Source organism: Bufo gargarizans, chromosome 10, assembly GCF_014858855.1.
Source record: "Bufo gargarizans isolate SCDJY-AF-19 chromosome 10, ASM1485885v1, whole genome shotgun sequence".
NCBI lineage: Eukaryota > Metazoa > Chordata > Amphibia > Anura > Bufonidae > Bufo > Bufo gargarizans.
Window position 1 is genome coordinate 103,709,407 of NC_058089.1, and position 20,085 is coordinate 103,729,491.

Sequence of the window (20,085 nt, forward strand, 5' to 3'; positions counted from 1 at the left end):
GACTGCCTACGCAAGCTGGCATCTCCACAAGGAATAAAAGTGCCCCGATACAAAGTATGGACTCTCATTGATTGCTGTTGGATTTGGTGGTCAGAGCCCAAGTTGGGAAGAATGTGCATGTCGGTGGAGATAGCCATCAGCCATATAGCAATCTGCTGTGGCTTAAAAAAGACTATATGTTAGAGAGCTACATAGATATTCATATACTGTAGCCAGTGTTTGCCTTATCTGATGATAATTCAATGTCTGTAGCCCATAAAAGATAACGGATGGTCAACAGATGCCACCAAAATGCCCAGAAATATCTAATGTCTATGGTGGCCGGCCACTCTAAGTGTAAAATGCAATTGGATGAAAATCTTGGACTGTGACAAATGGGCTCAGTCACTGATAATGACAAGTCATTTGATTGACAAGCTGGAGAACATACCCCGGGGTCATAAATTAGCAGTCACTTTACTCAGATTACAAGCAATTAAGACCTACTCTGTTTTGTAAGAGGGGATTAAAACAGTATTTTCTTCTGCATTTGTGCAGCAAGGGTTTTGTGTTTTTGCTTTGTTTTGAGCTTAGATAAAATACTGGATATGGAAAGAATCTTGGAAAGAATCTACCACTTTTTTGTCTTAAATTGGGCATAACAAAGAAGTTAAAATCTTTGTGCTCAACCCCAGAACCTATTGTACATGCAAGAAATAACTTGATGAAGTTCTTATTAAAAAAAACGTTCCCTTCTAATCCAAATTTTATAGTTTCATTTTACATCTGATCTCCCAAAAAAAAAGTTCAGTAAGTTTGGGACAGTATTGTATCACTTATCTTCTACAGCTCCTTAGTTGTGGCCTTCACCGTACTTGTAATTAATATTCTGCTGGTTGCACTAAATTGTCATCCGTTTCTTTCGATGTTGTCTCAGGTTTTTAAGAACAAACATCTCTAAAAAGGACGTTTTTTTGTCAAATCTGTTGTTAATATGATCATAGAAAAGCAATAGGGGGCAATTCCTGACCTGGATACAAAAGATGCAATGGTTGGCACAGTTGCAAGAAAGAAAATATTGCACAGGCACCCTTAAAGGGGCATTCCCATCTCAGACATTGGTGGCATATTGCTAGGAATTGCCACCAATGTCAGATAGGTGTGGCTCTCACCCCTGAGACCTGTTCCTATCTTCAGAACGGGCTTTCCAAGGTGAAGGTGAGTACATTGCGCAATATACCCCTGTATATTTCTTGTCATGCCAATTTGATACGTGTTTCATATTATTATTTTTGAAACCGTCCAACCTGTTGAACAGTTTGGCCCTACTGCAAGATTTGGGCATATCTAAATACCGGGAGACAACACCCAGGAAGTACCCAGGAAATGTAACGTCTATTGCTGAAGCCAGGGGTGGACTGGGAACTTAATAAAGTAGGTCCTGGAATAAAAATAAAAATAAAACTGCCCCCTATGTTGTCTGAGGGTTTGCATTGATAGAAGTTGGAGCCAGTAATACTTTAGTGCAGCAGAAAATACTGCAACTTCCGTTGCAGTATTTAACTGTATCACTGTCCTGAGGATGGGGATACAGTTGATTTCAGGAGGGTTCCTGTGGTCGCCTGCCAGGCACCTAATGCATTAATTAATACTGGGCGCAATAGATTGCTAGGTACTCGGACGGTGGCTGTGAGGAGGGCTCGGGCAGCATCTTGGGTATTGGCCAACCATTTGGCTCCTGGCTGAAGCCCTGTTCTTCAGTCTTGTGACCAACCAGCGTCATTACAAGGGGCACCTTTAACCTTCAGCTTACCATTCAAATTACATCAAAGTTTGCCAAGAAGCTATTGCGTATTAGGACACCCCGAATGTCCCCCTAATGGCAAATGTTGGATTAAAGAAGAGTCAGTCATTGTGGATCTCAGCATGCTCAGAAAATAATCTATTGCCAAAGTGTCTGGCCGTCACTTACTCCCTTCTTCTCATTGAAATAACCATGCATGCTTGTTTTTGGTCCAGACAGGAGAGTTTCCTGCCAGCAATCTAATTTCTATGCCCACCTTTACGCTACAAAGAACCACTGTCCAAGCGTGAACATTTCCCTCTTTGGCAATGACATTGATACCAATGATTGGCATGACCTGATAAGCTCCTAACCTAAGCTTTCCTATACTTGAAAAAATAGGAAATTTAGAAGAAAGAAACTAATGTCTTGGTCCTATTGGCTCATAGATCATAGGTTTAGCATCATCTGGTAGATGTAGCTATGAAGACTAATGCTAACAAGTCCTGTCTATTTCAAGGCAGTAATATAATAGGATAGGATATGATATCTTCAGTGGGTTTATGACAGATGAAGTGGAAGATGGCTTCACGTGGAAATGTTTTTACTATATGGCTCCTTTTATTGAACAGGTACTTCTGCCTGTCTCCAGTGCTTGTCTCTTCTTGTCTTATAGTTTGCCCACTTATTGAAGTTTACAGGACTGACAAGACAATGATGTCACAGGTTACATCATTCCGTTTAATGGCCATTTTCATGGTAATTGTCTTGGAAAAAGCAAATCTTCCACTGTAATGCACCACTTAAAGATCGCTTTTGCTGATAGAAACTTGTGTTTTAGTGTTACTAATCAGATCGAGTTATGGCTTAAAGAGACATAAGCTTTTGTAAAGGCAAGAAGCGGCTGTTACAACATGTTCCTTTGACGTCCATGTACCATATCATCACTCCATTCATTTTTCAGAGAACTATATTTATTCTTTTAACTATGGATATATCTTTTGAGGCAGGAATCACAAAACCCTAAAGCTATTAGACAATGTTGCCCGCTTTTCCAAGCAGCAACGTCCGCCTCTCAGTTTACTTGCTCACCCCACTCCGGGTTCCAGTGGCTCAGACCCACCGGCCTCCATCTCCTCCTTCCCAGTGGGTCTGCCCCCCTGGAGTACTTCTGCTTTACCTTTCAGTCTGATAGGCGATAATTTATACCGATATGTTATATATTATAATATATATTATATTAGTTGCTAGTCACTGAGGTGGTGGAAATTTGCATTTGGCACTAGTATATTATAAATGTAAATTATAAATTAATAAAGCCCTTAGTTGGTAGTCAATTTATCATTTACATTTACAATATACTAGTGCTAAACGCAAATTTCCACACCATCCCCCCTTCTCACTGACTTTATTAACCCCTATCAAACCACAGATCAGACTTTAATTAACCCCTATCAGACCTCAGAACCGACTTTAATTAACCCCTATCAGACCTCAGATCAGACTCTATTTTTCCCCTATCAGACCTCAGATCAGACTTTATTTAACATCTATCAGTCCTCAGATCAGACTTTAACCCCTATCAGACGTCAGATCAGACTTTATTTAACTCCTATCAGACCTCAGATCAGACTCTATTTTTCCCCTATCAGACCTCAGATCAGACTTTATATAACATCTATCAGTCCTCAGATCAGACTTTAACACCTTTCAGACCTCAGATCAGACTTTATTTAACCCCTATCAGACCTCAGATGAATAAAATAAAAAAATTCCTCACCTCTCCTGCGTCGCGGATCCTCTTCATCTCCGGGTCCGGCGTCTTGCTCACCTCTGTTTTCCGACCCACGCTGCACTGTCACCAGACATCACTGTACGGGGTCAGGACAGTGCAGCGCAGGCCCCATCAAAGAAGACCAGGGAGGGTGAGTATCGGAAGTGCTTGCTGCGCTTCTTCCCTGCTCGTGGCACCCCATGCATACCAGTGAGCGCTTCCATAAGCGCTCACTAGTATTCACTTCATACGCATTATCAGCATATCGCCAAGGTTAGATGCCGATACCGATAATGTGCAAAATCCTTAATATTGGCCGATAATATCAGTACTTCCGATAATCGGTCAATCCCTAGCTGATAGGGCCGATGCATGCCCCCTCCTGTTCTCAGAGGGCCAGCTCAAGTGCATCATAATCTTCTCTACCCAATGTCGGGCTACCCTTGGGTACTTAAGGCACCTTACCCTTGTGGGAAGGTCCTCCAATACAAAAATACCTCCACATAAATTAATCAAAACTCCTTTTTATTGAATACAAACAAATACATAGACATAAATATAGCAGCAGTCCATACTCCAAAAGAGGACATCAAGGTCGCTGCAGAGTCAGTCTACTCAAATCCACCTATGCCAAAAGTCAAATAAATTATTATGTACTCAACACTTACAATCGACATATAGAAAAAGCCCAAAAGAACCAGTTAATAGCTTAGACGTAGTGATATGGGGATCATGTCATTACATAGCAATAACACCTACATATGGATTACAGGCCAACTCTGCAGCGTCCTCTTCCCAATGCCTTTTCGTCCTAAGGCATTAAAGGGATTTTCCAGGATTACAATTTTGATGACCTACGGCATCCTAAGGATAGGTCATAAACAGTAGGATTATGAACTATGATTATGAACAGTGGGTTCACGACTCTCGGCACCACCCTGATCAGTTGTTTGAAGGGGCCACAGTGATCCCATGAGTCCTGAGACCTCCTCACAGCATTCCAAGCATGGCACCATACATTGTATAGTGACTGTGCTTGGTATTGCAGTCCAGGCCAACTCACTTGAATGATATAAGAGAGATAGATGATAGATAGATGGATAGGATAGACAACACTTTCCCCCAGTGTTTTGGATCAATGCTTTTAGGAGGAAAGTTGTTGAAGGTCATGCCACAGTGTAAGAACATAAACCACATATTCAATATGAGCTTAGCTAATAATCTAGGTAGCACATATCTAAAGCAAAAAAAAAACAACAAAAACTCAAAGGGTAATACAAAAGATTGCACGGTTCGTTACACAGGATTACAACATGTGCATTAAATAAACTCCTCACAGCGGGGAATGACTAATGCTATGTTAGAATATCAGACCAATAAACTTTCCATGACATTGTTGCTTTTAGCCATTATAAGGACGACGTGAATACTGCTTAATACCATATGGCACAATTATAGAAAGATTTAGGGCATTAAAGTAAACAGTTCATCCCAGCAGTGTAACGCAATAGGAAATAATTATAAGTGAAGGGGCCAGTTTAAATATTTTGGTGGCAGATTTTTGTTATTATGGCTTTTATGAGTTGGCAGAGTATTAGTAATACCATTTATTTAGAAAACTCCAGTCTATTCTACATGGCCTTTCACGTAGTATACATGTCATGTATACAGTAGGGGTGCCCTCACACACTGCGGATTTGGTTGCAGAATTTTCAGTCGCAGAAAGTTCTGCACCAAAATCTGCAGCTGGTATGGGGACCTAACTGGCCGATTCTCGGTCAGACAATCGCTAACAAGCATTCATAGGAACGCTTGTTAGCGATCATCTGGCAGTGTAAAAGTGCTGCCAATTACCATATGAACAAGCAAAATGCTCGTTCATTGGGTAATCGTATCATTGAAGTGGTCACAAAAATCGTTGTTTGCCGGCAGCCGATTGTTCTGTGTAAACATTGGCTTCATGAATAAGATTTTCTCATCTAGTGCCAGTGGTCAGCGCTAATCGTTCTAGAAAAATAAAGAAAGTTCTTTTAAATTGTGGTATATAAAGCCTAATACTTCCAAAGTTGAACTTTTTGTAAATAGCATGAACGCTTATAGGCAAGGGCAAGAGTAGGAAGTTCTTAGTGTAGTCTACATTACAAAATCTCCTTAAGGTCCTTCTACGTGGATTGACGAAAAGGCAATTATCGGGGATGAGTGTTCCTAGGGCTGCCCTGTGTAATGGTGTCACTGATCACCCAATGAATGAGAATATGTTTGTTCATCAGGTGATCGTATCTTTTGTCTAACACCCATAATCATTGTTTTTGGGGCAGCAGATCTTTTGCCCAAAAACAATGAATCTGTATGGGGTCAAGCGACCACAGTGGTGAATATTTGTCTCCATACGAAGGAGATGATTGCTGCATGCAAATGCAGCTTCACCTCCACTGATGATCAGACAATTATCAGGAACCTATGGATTGTTTCCGATAAATGCCTGAAGAAGGTCTTATCTGATCTTGGTGAGATTCTAGGTGTTCAAATGACTTTATTAAGATTAAGCTAATTGCTTGTGGTTAAGGTGAGCTCTAATATGCCTTGATGCAAGTCTCTTTCATGTTTTGATGTGAGTCACATTTTTTAGAAGTTGCCAAGCAAAAGAAAGATCATTTATGATTTAATCATCTGACAAAATGACAAATGACATCATTCCATTCAATCGGTATTGAGATGGGTGTTGTATGTGTTTTATAGTCATGGTTTTGAGCATTAAAGGGATCACTATCAAACATGATATATTAATGTTTGAAGATGCGTGTACATATAAATAATTAAAGATAATTTATTAACCACAAGAAATGATGGTATAGTCCTGGTATATAGTATCACTGTCTGATCAGTGGGCTTCTGACTAGGACTCGCTTTCACCCTTAGACTGGTGAATCCGATTCCACAGCACTATTGCAGTTCATCAGTGGAATTACATCTAGTGATCTGCAACCCGACCACAATCATTTCAATGGAGCTTTTTTGCAGCTCCTTGTACACTGGGTGATTGGGAGCATTGCTATACAGTGAAAAAGGTGATGGAACTATGGTCCCTTCGTTTTCTAAAACAGCAGGGCTGCTAAGGGATGGATTCAGATTGATCACAATGCTAGTGCTCTGGCTATCCTAGCGATAGGCCAAACCATCCTAGACGGAAACACCATTTGTAGTGATTAGGGGCTGAACTGCAATATCAGACATAGATCAGTGCAGACCTAAAACAGGACAATTCAATATGGTTATTTTTAATGGAGATGAACGTGTGATGGCTGGTGTGTGGTGCAGAGGAGTGGCAGCTTCCCAGACAGGACGACATATGACATTTTTATTTGTCATAACTCTCAGGCTAGTTTCACACTAGCAATAAAAAGATTCGGCAAGCTATTCCGGCAGGAAACAGCCTGCCGGAGCTGTCTGGATCAGGCATTGCCGGACGTTACCTGACTCCCACCAGCCTCATTAACTATAATGGAGACCATTAACTACTGCAACTTGGCAAATATGCTGAGAAATGGCTGGACAAAAACCTTGTCTGGCTGACTCTCTGCATATTTGCCGGCTTGCGGCTGAATCTCTGCCATTCCCCAATATAGTTAATGGTGCTGGTGAGCATTCAAGTAGCATCCGGCTGAGCTGGAACCAGAGAGCTCCAGCAGGCTGTTTCTTGCTGGAACAGTCTGCTGGATCTCTTTAACACTACGGTGAATCTAGCCTTAGCAGTTACCACTCAGGAAGTGAAAAAAGCTTGTTGGTTACAATTAGGTGGAGACACAAAACTTGTTGGTTACAGTCAGGCAGAGGCACAAAACTTGTTGGTTACACTTAGGTGGAGGCACAGTTGCTTAAACCACAACAACATCAGATGAAGTTTTGATAGCCTCTGGAGTAACAAAATCCCAACCCCTACCCACCCAAGATTAAGGAGACTTGCCGGAATTTATTTTTATATTGATGGCCTATCTTCAGGATAGGTCATGAATATTTAATTGGTGGGAGTTCGACTGGCAGCACCCCACTGATCGGCTATTTGAGAAGACCACAGCGCTCCTACGTGCACAGTGGCCTTCTCACAGCTTACAAATATCAGTGCCGTCCGTTCAATAGCGGCTGTGCTTGGTATGGCAGTTCAGCACATTCACTTGAATGGGACTGAGCTGCTCCTAGGCCTAAATTTGGCCTCACTTAGGGTCACTTTTGCAAGGGATAGTTATGTCCACCTGCACTGGGTCCTTAATGCTTTGATGTCATAATGCTCTACTACAGTCATATAGGCTCTTTCATCCGGTGCTCCTTAGCCATCTTTATGCCAGGCTGGAGTTTTCTTTCAGTTTAAAACCATCATCCTGCTCCTAGTCTTGAATGGCCCCTGCTATCCACTACACTTCCCTCTGGACCTATCTTGACCCTGCGCTATACATACACATTTTATTGAATAGCTCAGTGGCTATGCTAAATTTTTAATTACACGCAATTACAAAAGTGTTCAAATCCAGGTGCTGGTTTGAAAACTGTAGAATATTTTTTATGGGACAACTCTTTTAACTCAAAATGCCGTAATTATGTGTTTGGAAATTATTTTTGTAAAGCAGAATACTGAATTTTGCAGTTTATTTTTTGTAATATTATACTACATTTTTTAGATTAGAAATACTTGAGTGTGACAAATATGCAATATTAAAAGACGCCTGGGAGGATGTAAAGGCACTGTAAAATGGTACACAGATTGTCTTTGCCTCGAAAAGCATTTAATTTCAAAAACTGATTTGTGCATGGGCTTTTTGACAGATGTTCTAGCATTTCCAGAATGTTTGTCACACAGTCTTTTTGATATTTAATAGATAAGTCATCTCTTCAATATTATATATTTTTTGCTGCAGATTTATGACATAATTTTTTTTCAATCTTCTCTCTCCTGATTGACAAGCCTTTGAACATGCTGACTTCCTTCCCCAGGTGCATTGTGCTGCTAGTCTTCATAAATAACTCCATTAAAATGTATTTAAGAGATCAGAGTGTGGTCGGCCAGATGTTGAGAGCAAAAATTAAGATTATTTATTTTCTGCATCAGGAATGAAAACCCTGTTCAGGATCAGCACTTGACATTTTTCTAAATATTATGTTTATGGAAAGTTTTTGTGTTAAGTGATCACCCCCCCAAAAATTCAGGTAAGATTTTGACCTGGAAATGAGCGCAATCTTCCAGTCCCACTAGCAATGCTTGAAAATGTGATCTGTGAAGCTTTTTGCCACTGAACCAGTTGCTGTTTCATAAAAAGAGCAAATTAGTCACTGGGGATTTTCCTCCAGTCCTTAAGGAGCCCTTCAAAAATTTCAACCAAATGAAATATTCGTTGGGTGAAATTTAAACAAATGACCCTTTTCTCCTGCTATATCTGACAAAGATAGAGAGTTATGGAGCAATACACATTAAGTGGTTGGCCATTCCAGTGAAAAAAACTAATTTAATCTAATGTGTGCGGCCAGCTATGGTCACTAGTCCACTAATCAACCTACCATGAAAGAATGTTTCCAAGATTGTTCATCAATCACTCATTGGCATGATTGTTGATGTCAATATGACCTACAAGGTCAATTGTTGGTCCATTTCCCCCTTCACTTCTATGGGACTAACCTAGATAGCACTCTGTAGGTCCCATAGAACCAAATGGAACAGTGGACCAACATGTGCACTATAGCTTCATTCAGTTAGGGGACTCAGGGACCTCTTGGTCTCAGAATCAAAGGGGTTCCCAGTAGTGGGCTCCACCATGATCTGAATGATCATTCACCAAAAAATGGTTCATTCAAAGGTTATTCCACCATCATCCTGCTTCTATCTAAGGGCTCTTTCACACTTGCGTTCTTTCGGATCCGGCATAGAGTTCCGTCGTCAGGGGCTCTATGCCGGAAGAATCCTGATCAGTTTTATCCTAATGCAGTCTGAATGGAGAGAAATCCGTTCAGGATGCATCAGGATGTCTTCAGTTCCGGACCGGAACGTTTTTTGGCAGGAGAAAATACTGCAGCATGCTGCGCTTTTTGCTCCGGCCAAAAATCCTGAAAACTTGCCGCAAGGCCGGATCCGGAATTAATGCCCATTGAAAGGCATTAATCCGGATCCGGCCTTAAGCTAAACGTTGTTTCGGCGCATTGCCGGATCCGACGTTTAGCTTTTTCTGAATGGTTACCATGGCTGCCGGGACGCTAAAGTCCTGGCAGCCATGGTAAAGTGTAGTGGGGAGCGGGGGAGCGGTATACTTACCGTCCATGCGGCTCCCGGGGCGCTTCAGAGTGACGTCAGGGCGCCCCACGCGCATGGATGACGTGATCGCATGGACACGTCATCCATGCGCATGGGGCGCTCTGATGTCATTCTGTAGCGCCCCGGGAGCCGCACGGACTGTAAGTATACTGTTCCCACGCTCCCCACTACTACTATGGCAACCAGGACTTTAATAGCGTCCTGGCTGCCATAGTAACACTGAAAGCATTTTGAAGACGGATCCATCTTCAAATGCTTTCAGTTCACTTGCGTTTTTCCGGATCCGGCGTGTAATTCCGGCAAGTGGAGTACACGACGGATCCGGACAACGCAAGTGTGAAAGAGGCCTAATGTGTATTGCAGTGGCAAATGAAAAAGCAGAGATAGGTTCTCATAGGGTTAATACGTCTCAGTAAATGATCAATGGGTGAGAGAATACTACTCACCTTCTCCTGTTGTGCATGAATAGGGCAAACACTACTGTGGGAATTAGTGTGATCACTGGGGGGCTGCTGCAGCCTATGTCTTCAGATTCCTCACTGAATTGGGGGCCAACCCTCAAAAGGTTGAGATGAACAGGATTCAGAAGCGGGAAGGACTTCCAAGCGCCTACAGGGTAGACACCTTCTGATGCGCGGCCACCGCTTCCATTCATTTCTATGGGGCCAACGACGGCTCCATAGAAATGAATGGAGAGCGGCTGCGCATGCGCAGTGCGCCCTCCTCAGCTTTCTCTGCTCCGTTCTCCTTGTAGGCGTGGGTCCCAGCTGTGGGACCCGCACCTATCAGACAATGGGGGCATATCCTAGCGATTAAGTGAGGCTACATACACACGAACGTTGTTTGTTTCTGTGTCTGTTCCGTATTTTTTTTTGCGGATAGGATGCGGCCCCATTCATTTCAATAGGTCAGCATCAGTGCTGTCCGCATCAGTATGTCCGTTCCGTTGCTCCACCCAAAAAAATAGTGCATGTCCTATTTCTTTCTAGTTTGCGGACAAGGATAGGCATTATTACAATGGATCCGCAAAAAAAACGGATCCACAAGAAAAAATGATGCCATAAAATGATGCCAAAAAATGATGCCAGTCATCAGTTTTTTTTGCGGATCCGCAATTTGTGGACCGCACAACACATACAGTCGTGCGCATGCAGCCTTACAGAGGGATATCTCCCTTATTAGGGCAGGCAGGGAACTTGTAGTTATAGTTTTTTTTTAGGGCAAGTTGGGCAGCTCTTGCTGAACTGGGTATTTGGCTCCAAGTCTGGCAGCGGATGTGCAGTTTGCTGCACACATTACCTGTGCCCAATTTTTTGGATCACAATAACCTATTAGAACTTATTAATCATGTGTGTGCACAATGGTAGCTAGTCTTTAATTCACCTGGGGTAAAGATATGATTTCGCATCCTAAACCTGTATTAAATTATGCTAGCCAAGGGCAAAGGAGTTGTAGACATCTCCTTGGCTTCCAGCACCAGACAAATGTCCCAGGAGCATCCCCCTCCTCCCCTAACATCCATGGATAACTACAATATGTATGATGCAATTAAAAGTGGACATGCCAATGTTTTATATAGGAATCTGAGTGATGCAAGCAAAATATGTAACTTGCGCTGAGAAAATCCCAATGTAACCTGAATCCGTTTTTCATAAATCTCAGCTGTTATATAATCAATCATTTCTTTTCATTGCATTGCAAGATCCTACTATTTGCATTGCCCTTACACCAATATTGCCTCTTTTGTTAAACTTACAGGAGAACATCAGCACTGTTGCGGTTGTACTCGGTGAATTACCTTTAAATAGTTGATCTTCCAGTCAAGCAGCGATGAATGTATAGTAGAGGTTATTTCCTCGACGTGCTTTTGTAGTTTTTAAGCATTTTGTAAACGCCACCCCTATAAGGTATATTGTCATTCGGTACTTTAAAGATTACTCGTCTCTTTTAAACGTGCACAATGGGGCAGAAAATTAGTCTTGTAAAAACACCATCTCAGCGCGAGCGGTAATTGTACAGATAAATGGTAAATACAGCGTCGTTAACTTGTCAAAACAGCTCTTTCATGGTCTTATATCAAACACTCTTTCTTTTGTGTAAGGTCAGTGTTGTCACCTTGCCTCAACCTTCACGGAGGGCATTGGCCATTTTGGCACTTTGTTCTGTTACTCGAGCACAAAATGTCCCAGTTATGCCGAGCAAATCTGTATCTGTGCCTAAAGCTGGAAAAGCAGGATGAGGGAGGACTGGAGGTTGCTAGTGAAACAGAGTCATTTCGAGGATGTACTTTGTTTCAACTTGTCTAGGGTAATTTAAAGTCCAGGTGGCGTCAGGTTCATTCACAAGGCTTGCTCTGCTTCATATGACTTTCACTGAAAAATAGAATTTTCCAGTTACTAGAATGTTGCCTGTTGTAACCAAGACCCTTCATTAATCAAGGGTTGTATTATCTAGGAGTAGGCAGGGGACATGGGATTGTTTGTAGAGAAACCACAGTTTGCAAGAAACAAGAAAAAGAAAATACTTTTTGTTGCATTTTTTAAAATGGCTGTTTATACCACCATTCTGTTGGTTGTCTCAACTAAGGCGTTCAGCCTTTCCCCAATGGTGTCAAGACGTCTATTCAGAGCAGTTTTATTTTTGGGCGGTCCCTCCTCCTTTGGTGGCACGGCCAAGGAATAATGTGTGCTCCCGACATCCCCAGGTATACTCATGACTGTATAGAACAGCTTCAAGGTGCCTGTACTGGAGCTGTTTTATATTAAAATCCATAGGACATAGGAGGTGGTTGGTGAGTAAAGCTTCAGGCAATATGAGGTGGTCTGGAAGTGGAGCTACTGTGCATGCGCAGGAGACTATGTGTGCTCGCTCCCGATATCCCAACCACCAGAAAGGCTGGCTTTTTTTCCTTCTAGAGTAGACCCAAACCCAGACCCTAGAGATGAGCAGCATATAAAAAAAAACAAAAAAACAACAACATAAATATCACTTAAAGGGGTTGTCAGAGCTGAACCCGGATATACCTCCATTTTCATCCCGGCAGCCCCACTGACTTGAGCATCGGAGCAGTTCATGCTCCGAAGCTCTCCTTTGTCCTGCGCGATTTAGCGCAGGGCAAAGGCATTTTTTTTGGAGATCCGGTGGCGTATCGGGGCTCTCCATGGGACTGCCAGGAAGCCTGGTGACATCACTGGCACTGATGGGTGGCATTTAGTGCTGCCCTAGCCAGTAAAACAGCTAGGGCAGCACTAAAGCCCACCCATCAGAGCCAGTGACATCACCGAACACACTGCTGGGAGGAAGGTTTTCGCCCGGCAGTGTGTTATGATAAACAAAAGAGGCCTTGCCCTGCGCAATTTAGAGATGCTCCGATTCTAGCCTCAGGGGGGCTGCCTGGGTGAAAATAAGGATTTTTCCAGGTTCAGCTCTGAACCTGGACACCCCCTTTAATGAGGTGAGACAACCCCTTTAAGTACTGATAGCCTATCATTGGGATAGGTCAACAATATCACATCCATGGGGTACACCCTCGGAGATCAGAGATACAATATTGATGATCTATCCTAAGAATAGGTCATCATTACTTATAGGCATTATCCAGATTTTTTTTTTTTATCTGCCCCCTAGTCATAGGACCTGTGGAGAAATCCATAGTCATGTGGTCCCTGCCCCTGGGCTCTCGCCCCCCTGCTGCCTTCACTAGACTTCCAGGGTAACTGGCCTAAGTGGTGACGTGTGCCCAAGTGGCACATGACCCAGCAGTGATATGCCAGTTAGCGACATACCACTACTTGAATGGGTCAGCAAATCCGGAGATGCGGTGCGGAACGTAAGCACGGAACGGAACCCCACGGAAGCACTACGGAGTGCTTCCGTAGGGTTCCATTCCATGCTTCTGTTCCGCAAATAAATAGATCTTTTTGCGGAACGGACGGATCGTGGACCCCATTCAAGTGAATGGGTCCGCGATCCGCATGTCGCTGCCCCACGGTCAGTGCCCGTGCATTGCGGACCGCAATTTGCGGTTCGCAGCATGGGCCCGGCCAGCACACAGTCGTGTGCAAGAGGCCTTAAGCAAATACAGCAGTTCCAGAGATCTAAGAGATGACGTGGTGTAGTGTTGCATTTTGATTTCATGCCAAATAATTCAGTGCTGTAAACTGACTAAATCCATAGAAAAAGGAATTCAATTTCAAAGGGAAAAGAATGACATCTAAATTGACCATCTTTATTTCAAGAACAAATGTAGATAGATAATTACATCAATAGAGATAGATAGATACACTGAACAAAAATATATAAACGCAACACTTTCGGTTTTGCTCCCATTTTGCATGAGCTGAACTCAAAGATCTGAAACATTTTCTACATGACACAAAAGACCCATTACTCTCAAATATTGTTCACAAATCTGTCTAAATCTGTGTTAGTGAGCACTTCTCCTTTGCCGAGATAATCCATCCCACCTCACAGGTGTGGCATATCAAGGTGCTGATTAGACAGCATGAATATTGCACAGGTGTGCCTTAGATTGCCCACAATAAAAGACCACTCTGAAATGTGCACAGTTTTGCCTTACTGGGGGGAGTCAATAGGCTGTGCGAAGTTGCAGAATATTTTCAGGAACTGGAACACGCTGTCATATACGCCGATCCAGAGCATCCCAAGCATGCTAAATGGGTGACATGTCCGGTGAGTATGCTGGCCATGCAAGAACTGTGATGTTTTCAGCTTCCAGGAATTGTGTACAGATCCTTGCAATATGGGGCCGTGCATTATCATGCTGCAACATGAGGTGATGGTCGTGGATGAATGGCACAACAATGGACCTCAGGATCTTGTCATGGTATCTCTGTGCATTCAAAATGCCATCAATAAAAGGCACCTGTGTTTGTTGTCCATAACATACACCTGCCCATACCATAACCCCCCGCCAACATGGGCCACTCGGATCCACAACAGTTGACGTCAGCAAACCGCTCACCCACACGACGCCATACACGCTGTCTGCCCTCTGTTCTGAACAGTGAAAACCAGTACTCATCATGAACAGAACGCCTCTCCAACGTGCCAGACTCCATCGAATGTGAGCATTTGCCCACTCAAGTCGGTTACGAAGAACTGCAGTCAGGTCCAGACTCCAATGAGGACAACGAGCATGCAGATGAGCTTCCCTGAGAAGGTTTCTGACAGTTTGTGCAGAAATTCTTTGGTTATGCAAACCGATTGTTGCTGCAGCTGTCCGGGTGGCTGGTCTCAGACGATCATGGAGGTGAACATGCTGGATGTGGAGGTCCTGGGCTGGTGTGGTTACACGTGGTCTGCGGTTGTGAGGCCGGTTTGATGTACTGTCAAATTCTCTGAAACGCCTTTGGAGATTGCTTATGGTAGAGAAATGAACATTCATTGCCGGGCAACAGCTCTAGGTAGACATTCCTGCAGTCAGCATGCCAATTGCTCTCTCAAATGTTGCAACATCTGTGGCAATGTGTTGTGTGATCAAACTGCACATTTCAGAGTGGTCTTTTATTGTGGGCAGTCTAAGGCACACCTGTGCAATATTCATGCTGTCTAATCAGCACCTTGATTTGCTACACCTGTGAGGTGGGATGGATTATCTCGGCAAAGGAGAAGTGCTCACTAACACAGATTTAGACAGATTTGTGAACAATATTTGAGAGCAATGGGTCTTTTGTGTATGTAGAAAATGTTAGATTTTTGAGTTCAGCTAATGCTAAGGCTACTTTCACACCTGCGTTTAGGTGCGGATCCGTCTGGTATCTGTACAGACGGATCCGCACCTATAATGCAAACGCTTAGATCCGTTCAGAACGGATCCGTTTGCATTACAATGCAAACGGGTGTCCGCCTGCTGAGAGGAGCGGAGGACAGACGGAGCCATACTGATGCATTCTGAGCGGATCCGCATCCACTCAGAATGCATTAGGGCTGGACGGATCCGTTCGGGGCCGCTTGTGAGAGCCTTCAAACGGAACTCACAAGCGGAGCCCCGAACGCAAATGTGAAAGTAGCCTAAATAGGAGCAAAACCGAAAGTGTTGCGTTTATATTTTTGTTCAGTGTAGACAGACAGATAGTGTGGGGATTTGCTCTGGCAGACAGGACAAGTGGGTGCAGTATAGAGGCAAAGACACGTTTGTACAGTGCAGTGTTTATTCACACTAGTTGCAGGTTCACAGTATGACAGTCCATTTTCAGTATTGGTGTTAGTTCACACCCAAAACAGTCCATACAAAAAAAATATATTAACCTTTGATCCTGGGTGTTTAATCTACACCCGGCTGAATGCTCAGCCTCAGAAAGTCCACCTGCAGGCTTTAGGCGGCCTGCTCGCCCGACACAGTGTCTTCAGCTTTCAGCCCACACACAGGCTTCAGATCTCAGCAGAGTTTTACACAGCTCCAATGTCAGAGAGGAGTAATCCATCCACCTGACACTGCTGGCTGTTTTTTTATAGGCCTGTCAAAACCCGTCCTGGATCGTGGGGAGTAGTCACTCACCCAGCACTTTGACTACTCCCAGTAAGAGCCGTCCCGGATCAGCTATTTACAGCCGTACTAGATAGCAAGGTGTCACACAGCAACTGCTGCTGACACATAAAAACTGGATCTTACTCCACCGAGGCCAGGAACCTCCGTGACACATACCTATCATCCGCGATGATTCCTTGTACCTTCTTACAATAGATAGATAGAAAGAAAATAGTAATGAAAGCGGCACAGTGATCAGAAAAGTTGCGGTGTGCCAGCGGCTGTAGAGGTGATCCAAAATCCACAAAAATAAAATAACACTACTTTTAAATAACATCTGTGGGAGTGTCGTAGATTTTTTATTTATTTTAGATAGGTAGATAGATAAGCAAACAGAAAACCACAGGATTGTAGATTCCAAACCGTGTATTCAGACAGTCATGTCCACCATCCAAAAATGCAACATTTCGGCAGTACGACTGCCTTTTTAAAGCATTTGTACTGCTAATACATCACATTTTTGTATGGTGGACATGACTGAATAAACAGTTTGGAGCCTGCAATCCTGTGGTCTTTTGTTTGCTTGTACATTCCGGACGTTCATTTGGCGATTGCGGGCACAGTGGCCAAGTGACTCTGGTACTGATTTTAGTGGATTGTGTTTTAAATAGACAGATAGATATAGATAGATACGTTCATTGACAAATAAAATAAGACACCAAGAAGTAGTTGTTGAAAAAGAATGAACCTTTCTATGTGTGAATGTAATATGATAGATGGAAGTGATTACAATACTAGAGCGAAAGGTGAATTTTATTGGGGAAAACTGAATAGAAAGGAGGCTCTCGGACCTTTTTTGTCACCTCTAGCCTGGATACAAGTTGACATACGGTTGGGCATGGAGGCATACAGGTTTTGTGTGGTATCCTGCAGCACATTTGCCCATAGACGTTGTAGCTGGGCCCTCAGATCCTACACATTCATAGGATGCCTAAGCTGGCTTCCCAGCTGGTCCCATTACTGCTCGATTTGTGATAAATCTGGTGACCGGGCAGCCAAGGAAGTGTTGTAATCTGGAGGAGACATTCCTGGAAAACCCTTGCTGTGTGTGAGGGAGCATTATCCTGCTGAAAAATACCAATTGAAAGCCTTTCCATGAGAGGTAGCACATGTGGCTGCAGGATGTCCTGCACATATCACTGGGCTGTTGGTGTTCCTCGTATCACTACTAGGGATGACCGACTTATATGCAATGGCTCCACAGGTCATCACACCAGCAGTTGGGGCAGTGTGTGGCTCCACAGCAAAGGTAGGATTAAAGTGCTCACCACAAGGCCTCCATACTTAAACCCCACCATCCTAGGATCCCAAACAGAACCTGGATTCATGGCTAAAGATTTTATGGCTCCAGTCCATGGCAGTCCACAACTGCCCAACGAAGGTGACGGTGGCTGGCTGTCAATGGCAAGACACATAATGGGAGCTGTGACACCAAGTTTTCTTCTACTAGGTGCTTATAAAGGGTCCAGTGAGAGACAAAAGTGCCACATCTACCTGGATCGGTGAACGGATCAAGCGATCCTCTCTACTAGTGGTCTGACTGGGCTGTCCGGAGCTTGTTTGCCTTGTGTGCATGCCCTATGTAAGCATTGCTCCCAACATCTCCTAACAGCTAGGTCAGAATGACCTAGATGGAGGGCAGTTTGTTATAGCAACCATCCTGCTTCTATCAGTCCAATGACGTGCCCCCTTTAAAGTCTGTCAACAGGGCAACATATCTAGAGACATATCTAGCAGTCAACAAGCTCTCTCCAAGAGGTACTCTACCCAAAAGTGACCTCCTGAGAACAATTTATAGGGCAGTGGGGGAAGAGCTTTTTTTTCCTTCTTGGGGCAAAACCCAATGTCTACTCAGATCACATCTGTAATTCATATATATATCTGCCTGAGACCTAACTGCATACTGAGTTTTGCAGCGATCTGCATTGCTATCTGGGTGCGGTATTTTTTGTCAATGATTGTAGATATAGAATATAGATAACACATAGAAGAGATGGAGTGACCTGCCTCACCAGGTGATTGGCTGAGCGGGCCTTTCTTAGCCTTTTTCGGTGTGATGAGCATCGGGGACTGGAGCAGCTTTGTGTCACGGCTGAGGATGGGGGAAAATCCTAAGCCGTGCGATGCCAGATGATGTTATGGCTGCTCGGCCAGGACAACAGGATTAGGGAGCAGGTCACCTCCTACAGCGTCCCTAACCTGACCCTAACTCCTACCTGCATGGGCCGACCTTAAAGGTAGGAGGACCCAAGCGCAGGAACCTAGGAGCCCTGACTTACCCTCCGTCCGGTCCCTAGCTAGGAGTCAGGGTAAGACAACCTACTCCTCCTAGGCACGGAGGAGCAGGAGTCTCAATGGCCAAGCTGCTGGAAAAGGGGGAACATAAACAGCTCTATGGATATGGCAGATGAACAAGGAGTTCCACCTACCTGCCACAGCCTTGCTGACTGGATCCCTGTGCTGGCAAGGAGAAGTTCAGAACGCGTCCGCACACAGGGACCCAGATCCATAGCTGCACAAAATCACAAGGAAACATCAAGTAGACATCACACATAACTGGACATAAACTTAAATGTGACATAATGGTTATTGACCACAGGGTGGCTCTCACTGGCAGGTAGAAAATACAGGAGGCTGCTCCAGCAAAGCATGGCTGAAGCAACCTCCAGACCTGAGAAAACAGTGAGACTTTATAGGCCAAGAAGCCACACCCCACAGTCGGACACACCCAGTGACACACACACTGGGAAGGGAGTTAACCCTTCCACCACCAGGGAAAGGAGGACAGCAACTTAAAGGGGAATACAGGCAAATAAACCCCGTGCACACCAGACATGGGAAGTGCACACCAAACACACAAGTTGCCAGATGCAACCGCACGCACCACACAGCAAGCAGCCACGAAACAACTCAGGCTGCAATGCTGCCACATAAAAACTTTTGCCAGCGGCAACCACAGGTGAGGCAAAAACCAAAGCCCTCACCTGTGATTGACAACGAAACCAACACCGTGACACTTTGTCATTTAATGAACTACACTAATAAAATCTCTTGTTTTCAGTCAGGTTTCTTAAGGACACGTTCAAGTGAGTATTTTATATCACCGATACCGAAGCATCTTGCTGAAACGCACAACTTTACCTCTCCTGAAGGACACCACCCCCATGTACTGTATAAACGATCAGCAGAAAGTAAAGTAAAACTACACTCAGGAAAACCATATGACAGCTCTACCAACCAATCACATGGAAACGTGCAAAAGCAACATTTCTGTGGAAGACGTAAAAAGTGTAAGTAAAAAATTATCTATCTATCTATCTATCTATTATCTATCTCTCTTTTTCTATAACATGGCTATCCTTCTATTCCTTTCTTTCTAGATATGAATAGAAACAACACCAAATTAAAGGCAGATGAGTACGTCCATCTGTCACGATCTAAGCGCTCGGCAGCAAAATCTCAGCACAGTGGGAGTTTGGTTGTTGAAACCCTTGTAGTTGCGGATAAAAAAATGGTGGAGAAGCATGGCAAGGAAGGAGTGACCACCTACATACTGACAGTGATGAACATGGTAAGCCAACAGCTTTCTGTACTTACTACTATACCACATGATTTTGGATCTAATGCACCCTCAGTGCAGGGTTCCCTCTACGTATTACATATAAAGCCTTTTCAAAGGATAAATTAAAGTTAATGTCCAGACC

The 20,085-nt window shown here is 43.7% G+C and overlaps 1 protein-coding gene across 1 annotated transcript in view; it reads left to right on the forward strand.

The window, feature by feature from the left end:
- The window catches only part of ADAMTS18 (ADAM metallopeptidase with thrombospondin type 1 motif 18), a 172,629-nt gene that overhangs the window by 113,187 nt on the left and 39,357 nt on the right, over positions 1 to 20,085 (forward strand). Inside the window, exons 6-7 of the mRNA XM_044269301.1 lie at positions 19,443 to 19,671; positions 19,762 to 19,952. Of these exons, the coding sequence (XP_044125236.1) occupies positions 19,443 to 19,671; positions 19,762 to 19,952 (420 nt within the window). The remainder of the gene's footprint in view (positions 1 to 19,442; positions 19,672 to 19,761; positions 19,953 to 20,085) is intronic.